At 38.4% G+C, this 17,216-nt stretch overlaps 1 protein-coding gene across 6 annotated transcripts in view; it reads left to right on the top strand.

Annotated features, from left to right (window-relative positions):
- LOC108978352 (arginine-glutamic acid dipeptide repeats protein) overlaps positions 1 to 16,853 on the top strand; it is a 57,042-nt gene extending 40,189 nt beyond the window's left edge. For 2 of the 6 annotated variants that reach the window (XM_018948584.1, XM_018948586.1), the window contains exons 5-16: positions 1,374 to 6,237; positions 6,322 to 6,445; positions 6,514 to 6,658; positions 6,722 to 6,879; positions 7,295 to 7,354; positions 9,308 to 9,391; positions 9,518 to 9,638; positions 10,673 to 10,772; positions 10,885 to 10,973; positions 11,034 to 11,086; positions 12,618 to 13,247; positions 15,040 to 16,853. In XM_018948584.1, coding sequence (XP_018804129.1) covers positions 1,374 to 6,237; positions 6,322 to 6,445; positions 6,514 to 6,658; positions 6,722 to 6,879; positions 7,295 to 7,354; positions 9,308 to 9,391; positions 9,518 to 9,638; positions 10,673 to 10,772; positions 10,885 to 10,973; positions 11,034 to 11,086; positions 12,618 to 12,633 — 5,814 coding nt within the window. In that variant the 3' untranslated portion in view covers positions 12,634 to 13,247; positions 15,040 to 16,853. The remainder of the gene's footprint in view (positions 1 to 1,373; positions 6,238 to 6,321; positions 6,446 to 6,513; positions 6,659 to 6,721; positions 6,880 to 7,294; positions 7,355 to 9,307; positions 9,392 to 9,517; positions 9,639 to 10,672; positions 10,773 to 10,884; positions 10,974 to 11,033; positions 11,087 to 12,617; positions 13,248 to 15,039) is intronic. The other 4 variants (XM_018948587.1, XM_018948589.1, XM_018948588.1 and 1 more) reach the window with 3 other exon arrangements.
- Positions 16,854 to 17,216: the final 363 nt, after the last annotated feature.

Genomic DNA, 17,216 nt, shown 5'->3' on the forward strand with positions numbered 1-17,216 from the left:
TTAATTTTTTCGCCAACCACGATATTTATTTCTCTGAATATGATCTTAGCAACTTCCTAACATATAACGGAACTTTTTTGCATACCGTTATACAAATGAAAAGCTAATTCGGTGAATTTATTTTCAGAAACGTAGTTTTGCTATGCAGTGGCTTAATTATGTGAGCACAAGTGTATGTCGGAAACTGCTTTTGGTGTCGAATTAAAATCAGTTCGTGTTGTATGTTTTCACAATATTAAGTTCATATTTAAGAAATTGCTAAGTTTTTTAATCATAATATCAATATATTTTAAGAACTTGTAGTATGTCCCTAATGTATGGTCATACATAAGTACATGCACATACATCAATGAGTGTACAAGTGTATGCACAGCTGTACAGAAATTAGAATTTATGGCGAAACCAATCATTAAAGCATTTAATTGCCATTGAATGTTCGGTGTCAAACATACTACAGTTATGCAAATATACCATCTATGTGTGCATATATTGGACATCCTATAATTTTTTTTGAAGTCAATTGAACCCGTTTTATTAGTTAGATTAATTGATCGTTATACATACCATCAATAAATATATTCGTAATATTTTAATTAGGAAATTAATCAAGTTTATGAAAATAAAAATTATAATAATTGTGATGTGTCAACAAAACGTAAACGAAGCTATGGTCGCTGAATAGCTGAAAATAATCCGAATGATTGCGATATTCTGAAGAAAATATATTATACGAGAAATGCTGCTTACGATGTGCTATTTTATTTATGATTTTGCACGTTTGGTTTTCCGGATGCTGTGAAAGTTTTTACACGAGTCGGAATTTTAGTTTTTAAGCTGGAAGAAAAGTGATTTTGTGTGAATCAATTATTTTTTTTTTTTTCAACATCAACGCTAATACAGTAGTCGATAGTCAACATAACAAACAAATTTTAGACCTGTTTTAACATGTTTCTTCGGCTTCGGCTAGACTTTGCTATGATATTCGGATTGATGGATTGGTCGTCTGTTTCCGGGTCATCGCCAGCAATAAGACATGTAACACGTCCTAGTTATCGGAAACATTGTTTTACATACGTTAACGCGATACTAATTTTCGAAAGAATTGAGGAATCAATCTTGCTGTGGTTTTCAATGATCTCTGACTGTGAATTGTCGATTCTCAAGCACCAATTTCTTTATTTTATTGATGTGCTGATCGTCAGTTCACGCAATTTGGTTCGTCGTTAACGCGTTCTCGACCCTTATATTTATATTTGTTATCCTTATCTTACAAATTATCGATTTTAATCATTAATGTTTATAGTTAAAGAGTGCATTTTGTCTTTGACTAATTTTTTGGTGTGCTCTCTTCCTCTCTTTTTCACCTATTTAAGTTACACGATTCTGGTTACGATCCAGGCAAAGCACTACAAGCGCTCGTTAAGTGTCCCGTTTCAAAGGGCATCGATAAAAAGTGGACGGAGGACGAAACAAAGAAATTCATTAAGGGCTTACGGCAATTCGGTAAGAATTTCTTTCGCATACACAAAGATTTACTACCGCACAAAGAGACACCCGAATTGGTGGAATTTTACTATTTGTGGAAGAAGACACCGGGTGCCAATAATAATCGACCGCATCGTCGACGCCGGCAAAGTGCCTTGCGTCGCAATCGTGTCACACGCGCTAGTAATACACCTCCGAAGAAGGAGGATACACCGGAACCACAAACGGCGACGACGGCGTCAGCGGCGGCAGATTCGACGCGCTCGTCGCCCGTTGTCTCCAAGGAGGAGAATAGTTCTCTAACCGAGGACGATATCAGCGAGTGCGACAGCGATTCCAGTCTGACAAACAAAAGGGATGAATCACCATCTAGAATGAGGACACGCAATAAACAGCAGCAACAACAACAACAGAATAATAATACAAAAGAGCAAGTAGCGAATGGTAAACGACCCAAACGTGGTACTGAAACTCCCGACACAGTAACAGCAGCCGATAGTCCAAAGACACCAACTAAAGGAGCAAACGCAAACGCTGAGAATAATACGACAACGACGGTGGCGGCGAATAAGCGTAAGGGCGGTAAGCAGGATACGCCGAACAAGAAGAAGCGCACCGATGTGGATGGTAGCGCAGGTTCTGGCAGTGGCGGCGGCAGTGGTGATGTCACCGATGATGGCAGCAGCCTTAGTAAGGACAGTGGTAAGCGTAAGCGACCCGATAGTCCGGCGGAAGAGAGCATGAATTCGGATAGTCGACCCGATTCGGTAATGGATGATGCCGAGTCAAATACGACTGATACCGTAGAACAGCCGTTAAAGGAGGGCAAAGATAGCTCCGCCGGCAAAGAAGATAGTGGTGCTACAGATGGCGATTCCAAGGCGGATATTATTGAGAAATCAGAAAAGCCTGCTGAAGACACCAAAGAGACGATCAAGAATGAGGATGAAGAAACAAATATACAAGCGCCAGTTAGCGGACAAGCGCCTGTAGCGCCACTAACAAGCGATGCCGGTAGTGTTGCAACGAAAGAGCCGATCATCTCGAATGCTAACGAGGAGAATATGAGTGTGGTCAGTGCGCCGCCAACACCCATGAAAGTGCCGACCATAGCTACCGTTGAAGCCTTAAATGCTTCGATTGGCCGCGGCGAATTGTCTACGGAACGAAAAGACACTGTAGAAAAAATGGATGTGTCGGAAAGCAATTCTGTTGCCGTCGATATAGCGAAGGAGCAAGAGATGATGAAGAAGATCGCCAATATGAAGCAAGAATCAATGCAGCAACAACAGCAGCAGCAACAACAATTGCCACCAAACAATACTAATGTGAATATGCAAGAAACCGCAGTTTTCATTAAGAAAGAACCTTTGGATGATTCCATGGATGCTACTTGCAATCAGAACAGCAATGAACCGCAAGATCTAAAGGTTAAAGTGGAGATTAAAAACGAGGAATGCAAAAATAATGTGGGCATGCCGCCGACATCAATGTCTTCAGCGCTGAATGACTCAGGCGGTGGTCCAGAGGGGCCTCCACAGCCGCCGCACATGCATATGCACCTACCACCAACCGGTGTCCAACCACCACCCGGATATATTTTAGATGGGCAACTCAAGTATGGACCGCCGCCACCACAATCGATGCCAAGTAATGATAACAACGCACCGCCACCGTCGGGCATGCCCTTAGGTGGTCCTCCACCAACGCACAAATATCCTGTTGATATGGAAATGAAGTACAATGAGTCTGCAGCGGCGGCTGCTGCTGCTGCTGTTGCTGGCATCAAATATGAAGGTGGCAAATTTGCAATGCAGGATATCAAGTATCCACCACCTCCACTGGAACACGCCATGAAGTATGGCACAGTACAAGACATGCAAGCAGCAGCCGCGGCGGCGGCGGCGGCGGCAGCAGCTGCTGCAGCAGCGGGTAAATATGATATGAAATTTGCCCTGGAACAATCGGGCAAGTATCCGGGCGATCTATCTGCACATCAACAACCGCCGAAAGGTTTTCCAGGTGAGCAGCTAAAGTTGCCTGAGATGAAGGGCTCAAATATTTATAATATGCCAAATGCTGAAAGCAAATATGCGCCACCGACCAGTCAGCCGGCCGATATAGGTGGTTTGAAGTACGTTGGCCCAGGTGCACCGCAAGATCCGCAACCACCATCTACGCACGGTGCGCCACCAGGTGCTACGCCGCCACCCGGCATTGCGATGCCGAAGCCCCACTATCAGCATGAGGTGCAACATCCTTTGGCGCGTTCTGCTTTTGAGTCAAGCCTAATGCTAAAGTATGGCGATCCAATGTCTGCAAAATATGGAGCGCCACAAGATTTGAAGTATCCGCCACCGCCTCAAGGCTCAAATGATGGTGGTCCAATGAAACCATCACCGTATGCGGAAAATCTGGTTAAAAGTTCGCCTTACGGCACTCAAGAGCCTGGTGGTATGAAATACCCGCCTTCGGAAAGCCCAATAGATGCATCATCTCGTTCGACCCCAGGTCAGGACAGTCAGGGTAGCAATAGTAGTTCACAGCCGTCGTCACAGCAACAGCAATTCCAATCTCCGCATCCATCACCACATTTGCCTTCACCGGCAGGTGGTGGTTTACCACCTGGCATGCATCCACAAAATTTGGTATCACCCCACGGACCGCCATCTCATGGCCAGTTGAATTCCGGCATACCACCTGGTGCATCTGGTCCACCACCACCCAGTTCAATGCATCATCCACATCTTACGCCATCCCCGAACAACTCGCAACAATTACAAGGACCACACCCACAGTCGTCTGTAGCGTCATCCATGCCACCATCGTCAGTTGGGGCACCTCCGCCATTGTCAACGGTAGCACCGTCAGGCTTACATCCCCAGCACCTCCCGCCCAGTCACCTGCAACAGTTGCATCGTCAGCATCCAGATATGCCCGCTGGTATGCATCCGCATACCCCAATTCCACTCACATTACAAGGTCATGACCCGAGAGGTGGTCCGCCGCCACCTACACATCAAATGCCACCACAGCCATTGCAATCAAGCACAGTGCGCACACCGTCTCCAGCACAGCAACCGCAGTCGCGCAATTTGCACGAGGAGCGCATGAATATCAATAGTGGCACACCGACTGGACCGCCACGTGAACCACCCACGTCGCAAGCATCGATGCCACCACAACAGTCACCGCATGCACACCGCAGTTCTCCCTTAACCGGTATGCCAGGAAATCCACCACCAGGCCTCATTGGTCATCCTATGCCCATACATCCACATCTAGCGCATTTGCCGCCTGGTCATCCAGCACATGCTGCTGTCGCTGGCGTTGGCCATCCGGGACATCCAATGTTATCGCACTCAATGGCTGGATTGGGTCCGGGTGGTGGTGGTCCAATCGCTCTATTGGCTGGGCCACCATCTTTGACTGGCATGCCAGAGTCGCCGCTCAGTAGACGCACACCGCCATCACATATTGCACCACCGCATTCCTCGTCTGCACCGCCACATTCATCCGTTTCTGGTAGTCTGTCTTCTACCACAACGTCAGTCAGTACGGCAACAAGCACGAATACTGTGCCATCATCTGCCTTTAGTCGCGCTAGCCCGAGCGTGCAAGGACCTAACTCCAATATTGGTGGACCACAAAGCATCGGCGGCGGTGGCAGTGCGGGATTGCCTGGAAATAGCGGTACACCTGGTACAAACGCTGCGCATCGTTCAACATCGCCTGCTTCGAGTGTTGGTAGCTTGAGTCGACAGAGTCCGCTACATCCGGTACCGCAAAGTCCACTCAGCCATCATCCGTCGTCATCGGCACTATCGGCAGCGGCTGCCGCAGTTGCAGAGCGAGATCGTCATGCACTCTTACGACAGCAATCACCGCACATGACACCTCCACCAGTATCCAGCGCTTCCACGTTGATGGCCAGTCCATTAAGCAAAATGTATTGCCCTCAACCGAATCAACGCGTACTGGGCACTTCACCGCCACCGCATTTAAGGCCTGGCGCTTCACCGCCTGTCATCCGACACCCACAAATGCCACTGCCATTGCCATTAATTCCGACAGGCGCTGGTATACCGCAAATAGCCGTACATCCCGGTCAGTCGCCATATCCTCATCCACTTTTACATCCCTCAATGTTCTACTCCCCGCATCATCACAATCCCTTCAATTATGGCTACGGACCATACGGACCTGGTTTCCCCACAGCCTACATGAAACCACCGCCCCCTGGTGGACCACTTGACCCAGCTTCGGTGCTAGGTGGACATCATCCTGGTCTACCAGGACCGCCGCCCACACGTCCCGACGATCCAGCAATGGCAGCTGCAGCAGCGGCAGCGGCCGAAAAGCAAGCAGTAGCTGCTCACCAGTTAAAACAACAGCAACAACATCATCAGCATCAACAACAACAAGCGGCAGCACAAGCACAAGCTCAGGCTCAAGCTCAAGCACAGGCACAAGCGCAAGCGCAGGCACAGGCACAGAACAAACCCCCAACACCAAAGACGCCGCAGGGCAGCAATAGCAGTGGCGGTCCGCCGGGCAGTTCACATCCGACGTCTGGTCTGCAACCAGCTGGTTATCCAGGAGGACATTTAGCCGGTTATCCACCACCGCCGCACTCCTCGCCATTCCAAGATGGTCAACCGATGGGTATGAAGCCAACGTCGCACATGGATGCACTGCGAGCGCACGCACACTCGGCTAATCTGGGCGGCCCACATCACCCGACGGAGCCTTGTAAGTTTCACTAAACTGTCTAAAGTACATTTCATTAAATTTACAAATCTCTATTTATTATCTATCTATTTATCTCTATGGCAGTACCGATTGACATCGAGCCCGATCCAGAGCCAGAAATCCCGAGCCCAACGCAAAATATACCGCGTGGTCCTAGTCCCGAAGCCAAACCTGACGACACCGAATGCCATCGCTCGCAGTCCGCTATGTAAGTCATGACCGAAGTACACTATTTGGCAAATCTGACCATTCATTTTCATACTTATACTCTTATAGCTTTGTGCGTCACATCGATCGTGGTGATTATAACTCCTGCACGCGTACGGATTTGATTTTCAAGCCAGTGGCAGACTCGAAACTCGCGAGAAAGCGTGAAGAGCGCGACAGAAAGCTGGCCGAAAAGGAGCGTGAGCGCCGTCAAGTGAGTATTAAAGCAGTAAACCATTTTTTAAGTCATGCTAACATTATTTTATTTGCGATATAGCAACAACAGCAACAGCAACAACAGCAGCAGCAACAGGCTGTCGCAGCACAACAGGCGGCCCAACAGGCCAAACTGAAGGCCGAACTAAAACCGCCATATGCGGATACGCCAGCGCTGCGCCAGCTATCCGAGTACGCCAGGCCACATGTGGCTTTCAGGTGAGTGTGGCAAATGTAGATTCGATGTTGTGCGCAGGTTCAGCGCATAATACAAATTTTCCCTTAGAGTTCATTTTAAATATTCGAACAGTAATTTGGCGAAAAGTAAAATCTAAATAAAAAATGCAAAAAATATGAAATTCCTTTAACTCTCTTAATTTGTTTAGCAACATTTTTGGCAAAAATTTAACCATTTCGGCCTTGTTGTCTCACTGACAAACTAAAGTCATACATGAAAATTTCATTTCTAATAATTTTTTTTTTCTTATTTTCACATCTCCACATCTATACTTGTTTTTAGTTTTAGCATAGATCGTTTGCATATGCCTGTATGTATGTATGTAATTTTGTATTTTACGCCACGAAATGAAATAATTGAAAATTTATACGTCTGTATTCTTTTGAATTATTTCAGCCCTGTTGAACAGATGGTACCATATCATCACCCAATGGGGCCAATGTATAGTAGAGAGAGGTACAGTTGCCTAAACAGCATCATTTTTAATTTACTAAAAACATATAACTCCAAAAAGAAATCGAGTAATATCAAATAACTGCTTGAACAGCTTCCCATCATAATACCTGCTCAACTAATCTATCAACTAATCTATCACTTCATTTATATTTTATATTAAAACATTTATTTATGACATCTGCTTCTTGCATCATATTTAAACTCAATTATAATTTTAAATTCTTCATGCCAGCATAGTTAAAATATTTCGTGAAAATCTTATGATTTTTATGTATTCAATATTGTTATTATTTCTATAACATCCTTACAAAAAAAATCGTATTATTTCGATACTCTTGCAACACGTTGTTACAGAGTATGATAGTTTTGTTCACCTAACGGTAAAACTAAGCGAATTAGATATAGCGTTATATATATATAAATGGTCAGGATGATGATACCAGTTGCAATCCGAGTGACTTGTCTGTCTTCTTCTTCTTAATAGACACCGCTTACGCGATTATAGCCGATTTAACAACAGCGCGCCAGTCGTTTCTTCTTTTCGCTACGTGGCGCCAATTGGATATTCCAAGCGAAGCCAGATCCTTCTGCTTTTGGTCCTTCCAACGGAGTGGAGATCTTCGTCTGCTTCCAGCGGCGGGTTCTGCGTCCAATACTTTCAGAGCTGGAGTGTTTTAGTCCATACGTACGACATGACCTAACCAGCGCAGCCGCTGTCTTTTAATTCGCTGAACTATGTCAATGTCGTCATATATCTCATACAGCTCACATGCGATATTCGCGGAGAACTTTTTTCTCGGAAACTCGCAACGACTCATCAGTTGTTGTCATCGTCCAAGCCTCTGTACCATATAGCAGGACGGGAATTATGAGTGACTTATAGAGTGTTTTTTGTTCGTCGAGAGAGGACTTTAGTTCTCAATTGTCCACTCAGTCCTGAAGTAGCACCAGTTGGCAAGAGTTATTCTGCGTTGGATTTCGATGCTGACGTAGGTTTTGGTGTTAATGCTGGTTCCAAAAGAGAGGAAATTATCTACGGCTTCGAAGTTATGACTATCAATCATAATGTGGGGTATAAAGTTTTAAATGAAGAAATTTCCCGGTCGTTGATCTTTGCAAGTTGACAGAGTATAAAATGTTCGGTTACACGCGAACTTAGCCCTTCCCTCCCTGTTCATTTTTTAATAATCTTTTTAGTAAATAATTCTTTATTAATTTTACACACTTTTTATGTATTAAGAATTTAATAACAATTAAAACAATGTTTTCGGTAATTCGAATTAAAATTTCAGTTTTCATTTTTAATATCATTATTGGGATTAAACATTTATTTATATTTGTTCAATTCGATATTAGTGATTGGAAATTATTTTGGCGAAAAGTAAAATGTAAAAAAGCCTTTTTTAACGATGGCTGATTCGAAAACATATCCACCAAATATCTTTAAGATTTTCAAACTTTAAACAAAATTTTACAAACATAATATTTGCTTAATATTTTTTGAAATATATAATTTTTTATTTTCGGGTAAACGCTATCGATAAACATACATGAAGAATATTAAAAATTTTATTATAAATTAGAAAAAAATATATGTCAATATTTATAAAAACTACTGTATGCTGGCATGTAGGTCTTCCTTGTTTTTTTTTTTTTTTTTAATTTTATTTTCAACTTCATTTGCTTGCTAACTTTGCTCTATATTTCACTTATTACGCATTGCTTTTCTCATTTATACCAAATTATATGCAACAATATTTGTTCATACATATATATGCCCGCCATTCATTTCGCCATGCATTCCACCTCTATCATTCTGGCAAAAAATTCCCTTGTCAACCTGTCCACCGCAAAAGTTGTTGATGTGTATATTTTATTGCTTTCTTTCTACGCTACTCGATTTTGAATTTTCCATTTAACGAATTTTATTAATGGCGTTAAATATATTTTTAGGGAATTGGAAGAAATAAAGAACGCACAAGCGGCCGCCGCCAGTCAGTCGCGCATGGATCCGCATTGGATGGAATACTACAGACGGTAAGTGTAACATAACCTATAAAAAAAAGTAGTTGCTTATGCTGTGTAATATATTTATTTAATATAATTTATTTAATTTTTTATTTAATTATTTATTTAATTATTTATTTATTTGCACACACACAGTGGCATACATCCATCACAGTTCCCGCTGTACGCCAATCCTGCGGCTATTTCACAAATGGAGCGCGAGCGCCTGGGCATACCGCCGCCACATCATGTTGGCTTAGATCCCGGCGAGCATATGGTAAATATATATACAATTAGTTGCTAAAACAATATCAAAAAATATATAAATAAAATAGCACCTACAATAACTATGTATTACAACAAAGTCATCGTTATCATTATTGCATTATTGTTATCTCAAAATTATATTTGAATATTACACACATTTATCATATGTTCACGAAATCGATATCGTATCATACTGTCATCACACATATCGTAACGTATCGATTCAATTTAAGGACATATCAAATCAAACTTTCAATCGTATTTGGAAGAAAATTTCAAAATTTGCGAATTAACCAGAACAAAAAGAAAAATATTAAAACAAAAAATAAAATATTGTATAAAAATGTTTGTGTGTGTGCGTGTGTCTGTATTCGTGCATTCATATTTAACAACCGCTCAAATCACTTGTGAAAAATTTGCATATTAAACTTTTGTTTAACACTAATTGGCGACATTTAACACTTAACGGTAATGTAATTAAACAAAAATCATAATTCAACTGAAAAATCATAAAGTAACATAAAGCCAGCTTGACGCTGCCCATTTTTTCGATTATTATTATTATTGTCTGTTTGCAAGTTTGTGTGGGTTCCTTTGTGTTTCGCCAACATTTTATCACAGTTCATCTGCCGAGTGTCTGTGCGATTTTTGAAAATTTTGAAAAGTCGCAAGCATTTATGTGTTTGTCTTGCCAAACATTTTTTATTTCATATTAATCATTGTAAACTCATTTGGAATTTTTTTTCTAACGCTAAGCATTTACAGCAATTGGCTCTTGCACCATTTTGCCCGCCATTTTACTCGAATTAACAACTAATCAAATCAAAACCGAAAGCTAAGCTAACATTTAAAATGCATCCAATACTCATTTTTCGTAAATTCATCAAAAATAGTTGTAATTTTTTTTTAACTTAAAAAAAAAGTAACGCAACAATTGCAAATGAAAAAACAAATCAAAATCAAAACAAACCCCGCCTAAAAAATGCAAAGCAAAAAAACACACTCAAAACAATTCGCTACGTTTTTGAAAATTTAAAATTTCAGATACGATTGACGAGAGAATATCATGCACACTCTCATACTCATTTACATTTGCCTTTGCCTTCACAGCCGCAACCACCGGAGGCCGGATTTCAACTGCCACGTGAGTTTGTATATAAAATACGTGCCAGCGATGCATATCGCATTGGCCAAAAGTGCATGTAACCAACTAACACTTGCCTTTCTTTATTTTTCTTTTCTACTTGCATATGCAGCGAATGTTGGCCAGTATCCACGGCCAAGTATGCTTATGCCTAGAGAACCGGATGTTTTGTTGCGCATGTCCTACGCTGATCAGCTACAGGTTTCCTCCCACTAATATTCAATATATTTACATTATCAATTACATATATTTGTTTTACAGTATTTGCAGGCTGCTGAATTCCAGCGACAGTCCCTGCACGAGCAGTACTTTAGGTGAGTACGAAAATCGAATTATTCTATATTCACCAGTGTGTCGCCGTATTGCAGTGCACTTCAAAATGTTTTGTGCTTTTATGTATTCGAAGTTTTGAGTAGCTACATGATTAAATTGTTCAGATCGGTCCACTCTAGCGTAAAGCTGTCATGGAAATTGACGGATCAAAATCAAGTTTTTGATTAGAAAATGTTTTTATTTGTCAAGATATCTTCCCGAAATTCGGTATAGTTTTTTGGTAGAGTCAACCGTGCAATCTCAGAATAAATTGTTCAGATCGGACTGTTATAGCTAAGAGCTGCCATACAAACCGATCGATCAAACTGAAGTTTTTGTATGCTAAACTTGTTTACTTGTCAAAATATTTTCACGAAATTCGGTATAGTTTATTGGTAGAGTCAACGGTGCAATCTCAGAATAAATTGTTCAGATCGGACTGTTATAGCTTAGAGCTGCCATACCAACCGATCGATCAAACTGATGTTTTTGTATGGTAAACTTGTTTACTTGTCAAGATATTTTCACGAAATTTGGCATAGTTTATGGGGAGAGTCAAATGGTACAATATCTGAATAAATTCTTCACATCGGACTGTTTTAGCTTAGAGCTGCCATACAAACCGATCGATCAAACTGAAGTTTTTGTATAGAAAACATTTTTAATTATCAAGATATTTTAATGAAACTCGACATTGATTATTGTTAGAGTCAATGGTATATTGTATTGTTTAAATTGTTTAGATCGGACCACTCTAGCGTATAGCTGCCATATAAATCGACCGATAAAAATCAAGTTCTTGTATGCAACTTGCTTCATTTGTGAAGATTAGCTTAACACTAAATATCAAAGTGACCGTTAAACTTGAGTTTAAGGCGTTGTAAATTAATTATTCAACACTTCTAAGTACTTTACGAAAGGTGTTTTTTTTTATTTTTTGTTTTAATACAAATAAAGTTTTTTTTTTTTAGTTGTAAGTAATTGTGAAGAGCTATACAATGTCTCTGCGGCTTACATTGTCAGCACAACATGTTAATATTTCGCACCAATAAATCATTTTGAAGTGCACTGCAAATATAAAATCCATGCAACCCACTTATACAATATAATGCGCCGTCGGCTTGCGGTGAACAACGAAAACCATAAAATCCCACACCTCTAACATCTATTCTCTATTAAACGCTATTGTCCGTATAAAAAGTGCATATGTACATGGAGTTAATTAAAGTATAAATTATAACAGATTTATGAGCCATAAATCAATTGTTTGCAATTTCAAGTTATCAGCAATTATTTGACAAACAAACTCATACCTAACAATATATTTAATTGTCGCTCAAGTACTAAGTTTATTGTATACATTACAGCTGTTATTTCCATATATTAACACATCCACACCCAGTATATATGTATGTAATATTGAGACAACTTTTGTAAAACAACAAGCAAAAAAGTGTAGTTGTTTGTCTCTGCTTTGTATGAAATTTCGTAAATTTTGAATTTGTTTTGTTTCATTTTGTGTATTCTTAACAGACAACGGCCCAGATAAATGGACCACTTTGGTAGAACGTTTTATAGTATGCGTTAAGTTTTCGAACCCAACAAACGGATTGACTAAGCTACGGAAAAAAGTTGGAGTTTCGTTAACGCGTCCTTTGTGTAGCAGCCAGTACGTAGTGTGTAAACGCTTGGAAATAGAGTGAACGTTAAACGTTAGTGCTTGTGTAAATAATGCGTAGCTGCGTACGTGTACTTCATCGTTCTACCAACACCACCACCACCAACAACAACAACAACAAACATCATCATCATCACCACCATCAACATCCTTGATACAATCCAACAACAAGGAAGCCAGCAAACTTATGCGTCGCAACCACTTCGCTCCACTCCACTCCACTCCACTCCACTCCACTCTACTCGATTCCACTTGACTTCACTCCACTCCACTTCACTGTACTCCACTCCACTCGTATCAGTATCGAATCCATCATATTGTAATGTTAAGCATCATCATCGCCAATGAAATGTACAGCGAACACTATTTTGAGTTGACTTTTTCCATCCATAATTGTGAGGTACATTTCATTTGTTGTGTAATGCTTATGCTTTGGGCAATTAATTGTTGCAATTGTTGACAATTTCTCCTCTCGACGGCGAAAAGTTAGTATACTCCACATTTCCTAAACTACTACTTATAATTAACTGTAAATAAATTACTATTACAATGGCAACACCATTTGTGCTGTTGTTGCTTGCGTATACTTTCTGTATTGAAACAAAACAAAACCCAGAAACGAAAATTCCTGAGCGGCCTGAAAATTGAAACTAAACAAAAATGTACATGTGCATATTGGCGAATTCAAAAATATTACTTATTTATTTTTAATATTTTATGATTATTTTTTAGTATTTTTTTTTTTTTTTTATTCTTTTTATTTAGTTTTTTTGTAAATCTGTTTAAGCCGTCATTCATTTGTTGAATCTGGTGTAGAGCGTTTATATATGTATATATAAGATTCATAGTTTAATATCGTATTCTTAGTTGTGCATGGCTGAAATAAATGCTGCGGCTTTGATTTTCTATTTTAATGCAGTGTATATAGTTTGCGCGGTAAAGTAGCGCTACAAAATTGAAGGGTTAATATACCCCTTTGCCACAAAGTTTGTAACTCCCAACAGGTAAAGTCGGACACCCTTTAAAGTATACATGTATGTGTATAAATGACGAAATGAGCCGATTTAGCGATGACCGTCTGTCTGTCTGTATATTCATGGCTAGTCTCAGCCTTAGAGATATGTTGCATACGTCCTTTTCTCCCGAAGAAGCTGCTCGTTTGCGGTATATCGCTTATATCGAATCACTATAGAATATAGCTCTCATACAAACTGATCGGTTAAAATGAAGTGCTTGTATGGAAATTTTTTTAAATGACGAGATATTTTCATTAAATTTGTCATGTCACTAACATAGAGTCACCAACTGACCGATGAAAATCAGTTACAAGTATTATGAAAAGGAAATTTTTTTTTATAGATTGCCACAAATAAATTATTAACCACCATTTCAAATTGAGTTCAGAATATGTAGAAAAAATGTTATGAAAGTTTTTTTTTTTTATAGACTTGCCTATGTCTGGAACTATCCATATCACCAAATTAAATTTTTAAAAAATATTTTTCAAAAATTCGAAACATTCAACAAGTTTTAGAGCTTTCTGTATAGACTTGTCTATGCCTGGAACTATCCATATAACCAAAACTAAATTTTTACTATTTTTCAAAAACTTTAAACAGTGAAAAAAAGGTACGAAATAGCTTTTTTTCGGACAATCGCAATTTCTTGAAAAAATTTTCTTCAACTTTACCGTAGTTCCAGGCATTGCGACATTATTTTTGTTTAAAATATATTGTTTTTATTTTCTTGCTGGAATGGTTGAAATCGTGGGAATGCTTCTTCTCATCTTTAACCTTTTTATAATGTTATTACAATAAATAACTAATAGAAGAAGGTATAGTAAAAATATTAATTGCCTTTTTTGTGACATAAATTAATATAAATTAGAAAACCTTCTAAATCCTGGACGTGTCGATTCGACTAATAATCATCATGATTTGCAAACAGGTGCAAAAAACGAAGCCCGTTCAGAGTTAACTGTATTTTTTTGGCCATTTGCTTTAAAAAGTCGTTTTGCTAATTTTTTTTCCATAATATTTGATTGTTTTCGCAAATCGGCGTTGATTTTTTTTGTTGACAGCATTTTATATTAAGGCCAATGTACAGCTAAAAGTATGCATTCAGAGTAAATTTCATTTATATAAAGTAATAATTTAATAGATTTTATTAAATATTGTTTACATATACAATACAAATTTATATAATATTCTGTAAACTATAATATTTAACGTATATTCCACTAATTCTTTCTTTCTAATCCTTTCCATTGTTCCACAGAAATCAACTACGTTAGTATTTACTTGGAATAAATAGCACACAACCGCCATAAAGCAACAACAAAACGAAAAAGAAAACATTGTATTCAATATATTCCACAAATCAGACAACCTTTATAAAGAGTGATGAACACCGCACTGTAATGGAAATGGAACAAAGTGGCAATGCAGGCATATTTATATAAAATAAGTTGAATATTTTATAAATTTGTTTTACACAACAAACAAATGTATATAAACACATAAAGGGCAGTGAGACGAAAGAAGTAGTAGTATATGTGTAGAACGGCGCTATTAAGCCAACTCGAAAATATTTGAGCAAAACTTAAGAAAGCGCCTAAACTGCAGTACAGTAAATTGAAATAGTAATTAAATGAGATTTCCAAAAAAGAAAAGTGTTAAAAAATATGCGATAACTGAAGTTAGTAAACAAAAACGTGTTTAGTGGTGTATTTTGTAAGTTATACAACATAAATTTATAGATTTTTGTACAAACGTTGTTTTCGAAATTCTGTTTCCGTTTTTGCAACGCGTTCGATTTACAAAAAGCCAATATTGAGCAAATGTTCACGAGACAGTAGGCGTTAGGCACTAAATAAGTGATAAATGCAGTAGCTGAATAGCGACAAGCCCACTACAACAACAAATACATATATAGAGTATAAAATTGACGCGCCAGGCAACGCGGTTGCTTAGAGACGTAACCCAAAAAATACGCTTACATATGGTTTTTACGCTTAAACCAAGCTGTTTTTGCAACAACAAGCACATTAACGTTGGCGCAAAATGTGCAGTTAATGATTTTTGAGTTATTTGTTAGAAAATAAATCTTTTTGACGGAATGCGTTATTCATGCATTGCAGCGACATGCACGTGTTCACTACACACACATACATAGATGGTAGTTATAATTACAACTGCAAGCTATTACAGTTACCCAATAAATAGCCATGACAGTAAAGTGTTTAAATACTATTTTTTATAGTTTTTTTCTATTTTATTTTACAAAGAATATTATATATGTAGCTGTGCAGTGGCACTATTGAATAGACAAATTATGGAATTGGAACATACATACATGCTAATCGTGTTGAATATACATCTATATATTCATTAAATATACATACATATATATATATATGTACATATATGTATATACATTCATTCTCACACACACACACACACACTAACAAATCTGTAAATATGTTACTTAATTGACCAATGTAATAATGAACAAATGTGAGGCGCGATTTGATGCGATTCTCCTTGAAATATTTTATTTGCTAGCATAATTATATAATGTACTCCTCGTTTGTATGCTTTTAACTTGTATTAAACATATTTATTTAACACACTTTAGTATTATTTGTTTATTTATATAATTAATTGAATGCTATTTATACAATTACTTGTCGCTCAAATCACTTGATAGCGTCGAATTTGAATAAAATATGCCTAAAATGTAAGAAAAAGATACTTGACAAACCTTTTCAAAATTAGTCTAATGCTATATTTTTAAGCTGACAACTAAACTATATGATTTAATGATAATATATAAAAGTAGTTAATGACAAGAGCTGGCGCACCCCCAAACAGCAGCACCACTTGCAATTTCTTCGATGTTAACTATAAGCGCATGTATATATTTAGGTACGATATGCTAATGTAAAGCCAAAATGTTTGTGTATGTAAATTAGTTGGTAACAGAAAATTTTTTTAAATAAAATTCGAATATGGCTCTAGTACTTTGGTGGCTAGCACGTATGCATGTATGCGATGGCCAAACGAAAAAAAAAACACTTTAAAGTAAAGTAATGAAAATTGGTATTTTTTACACACATATACATATGTGCAAGTTGTATATATGCTTCTGTATGCTTTTAAGTGCATAAAGTGTAAAGTAAAAATTTCGAAATTTTTTCAGCAATAAATAAGAAATTAAATGCAAAAATGTTTCTTCATGCCAATAATGCTTCAAAATTACAGCTAAACTGTAGGTTACAGCACGCAAAAATCAAAAATCAGCAAGAAAAGCAGCAGCATCATTGCATTACTGTAAATAAACGGCGTTTAGAATTAAAAACTTATTCAAAAATTCAAAATTTATATTTAACAAGCAAGCTATTGCTTATAAGGCATATTATTAATTTTTTTTGTTTTTTTATAATTTTTTTTATT

This window comes from Bactrocera latifrons, unplaced genomic scaffold (genome assembly GCF_001853355.1).
Source record: "Bactrocera latifrons isolate USDA-ARS-PBARC rearing strain unplaced genomic scaffold, ASM185335v1 scaffold_120, whole genome shotgun sequence".
Lineage (NCBI taxonomy): Eukaryota > Metazoa > Arthropoda > Insecta > Diptera > Tephritidae > Bactrocera > Bactrocera latifrons.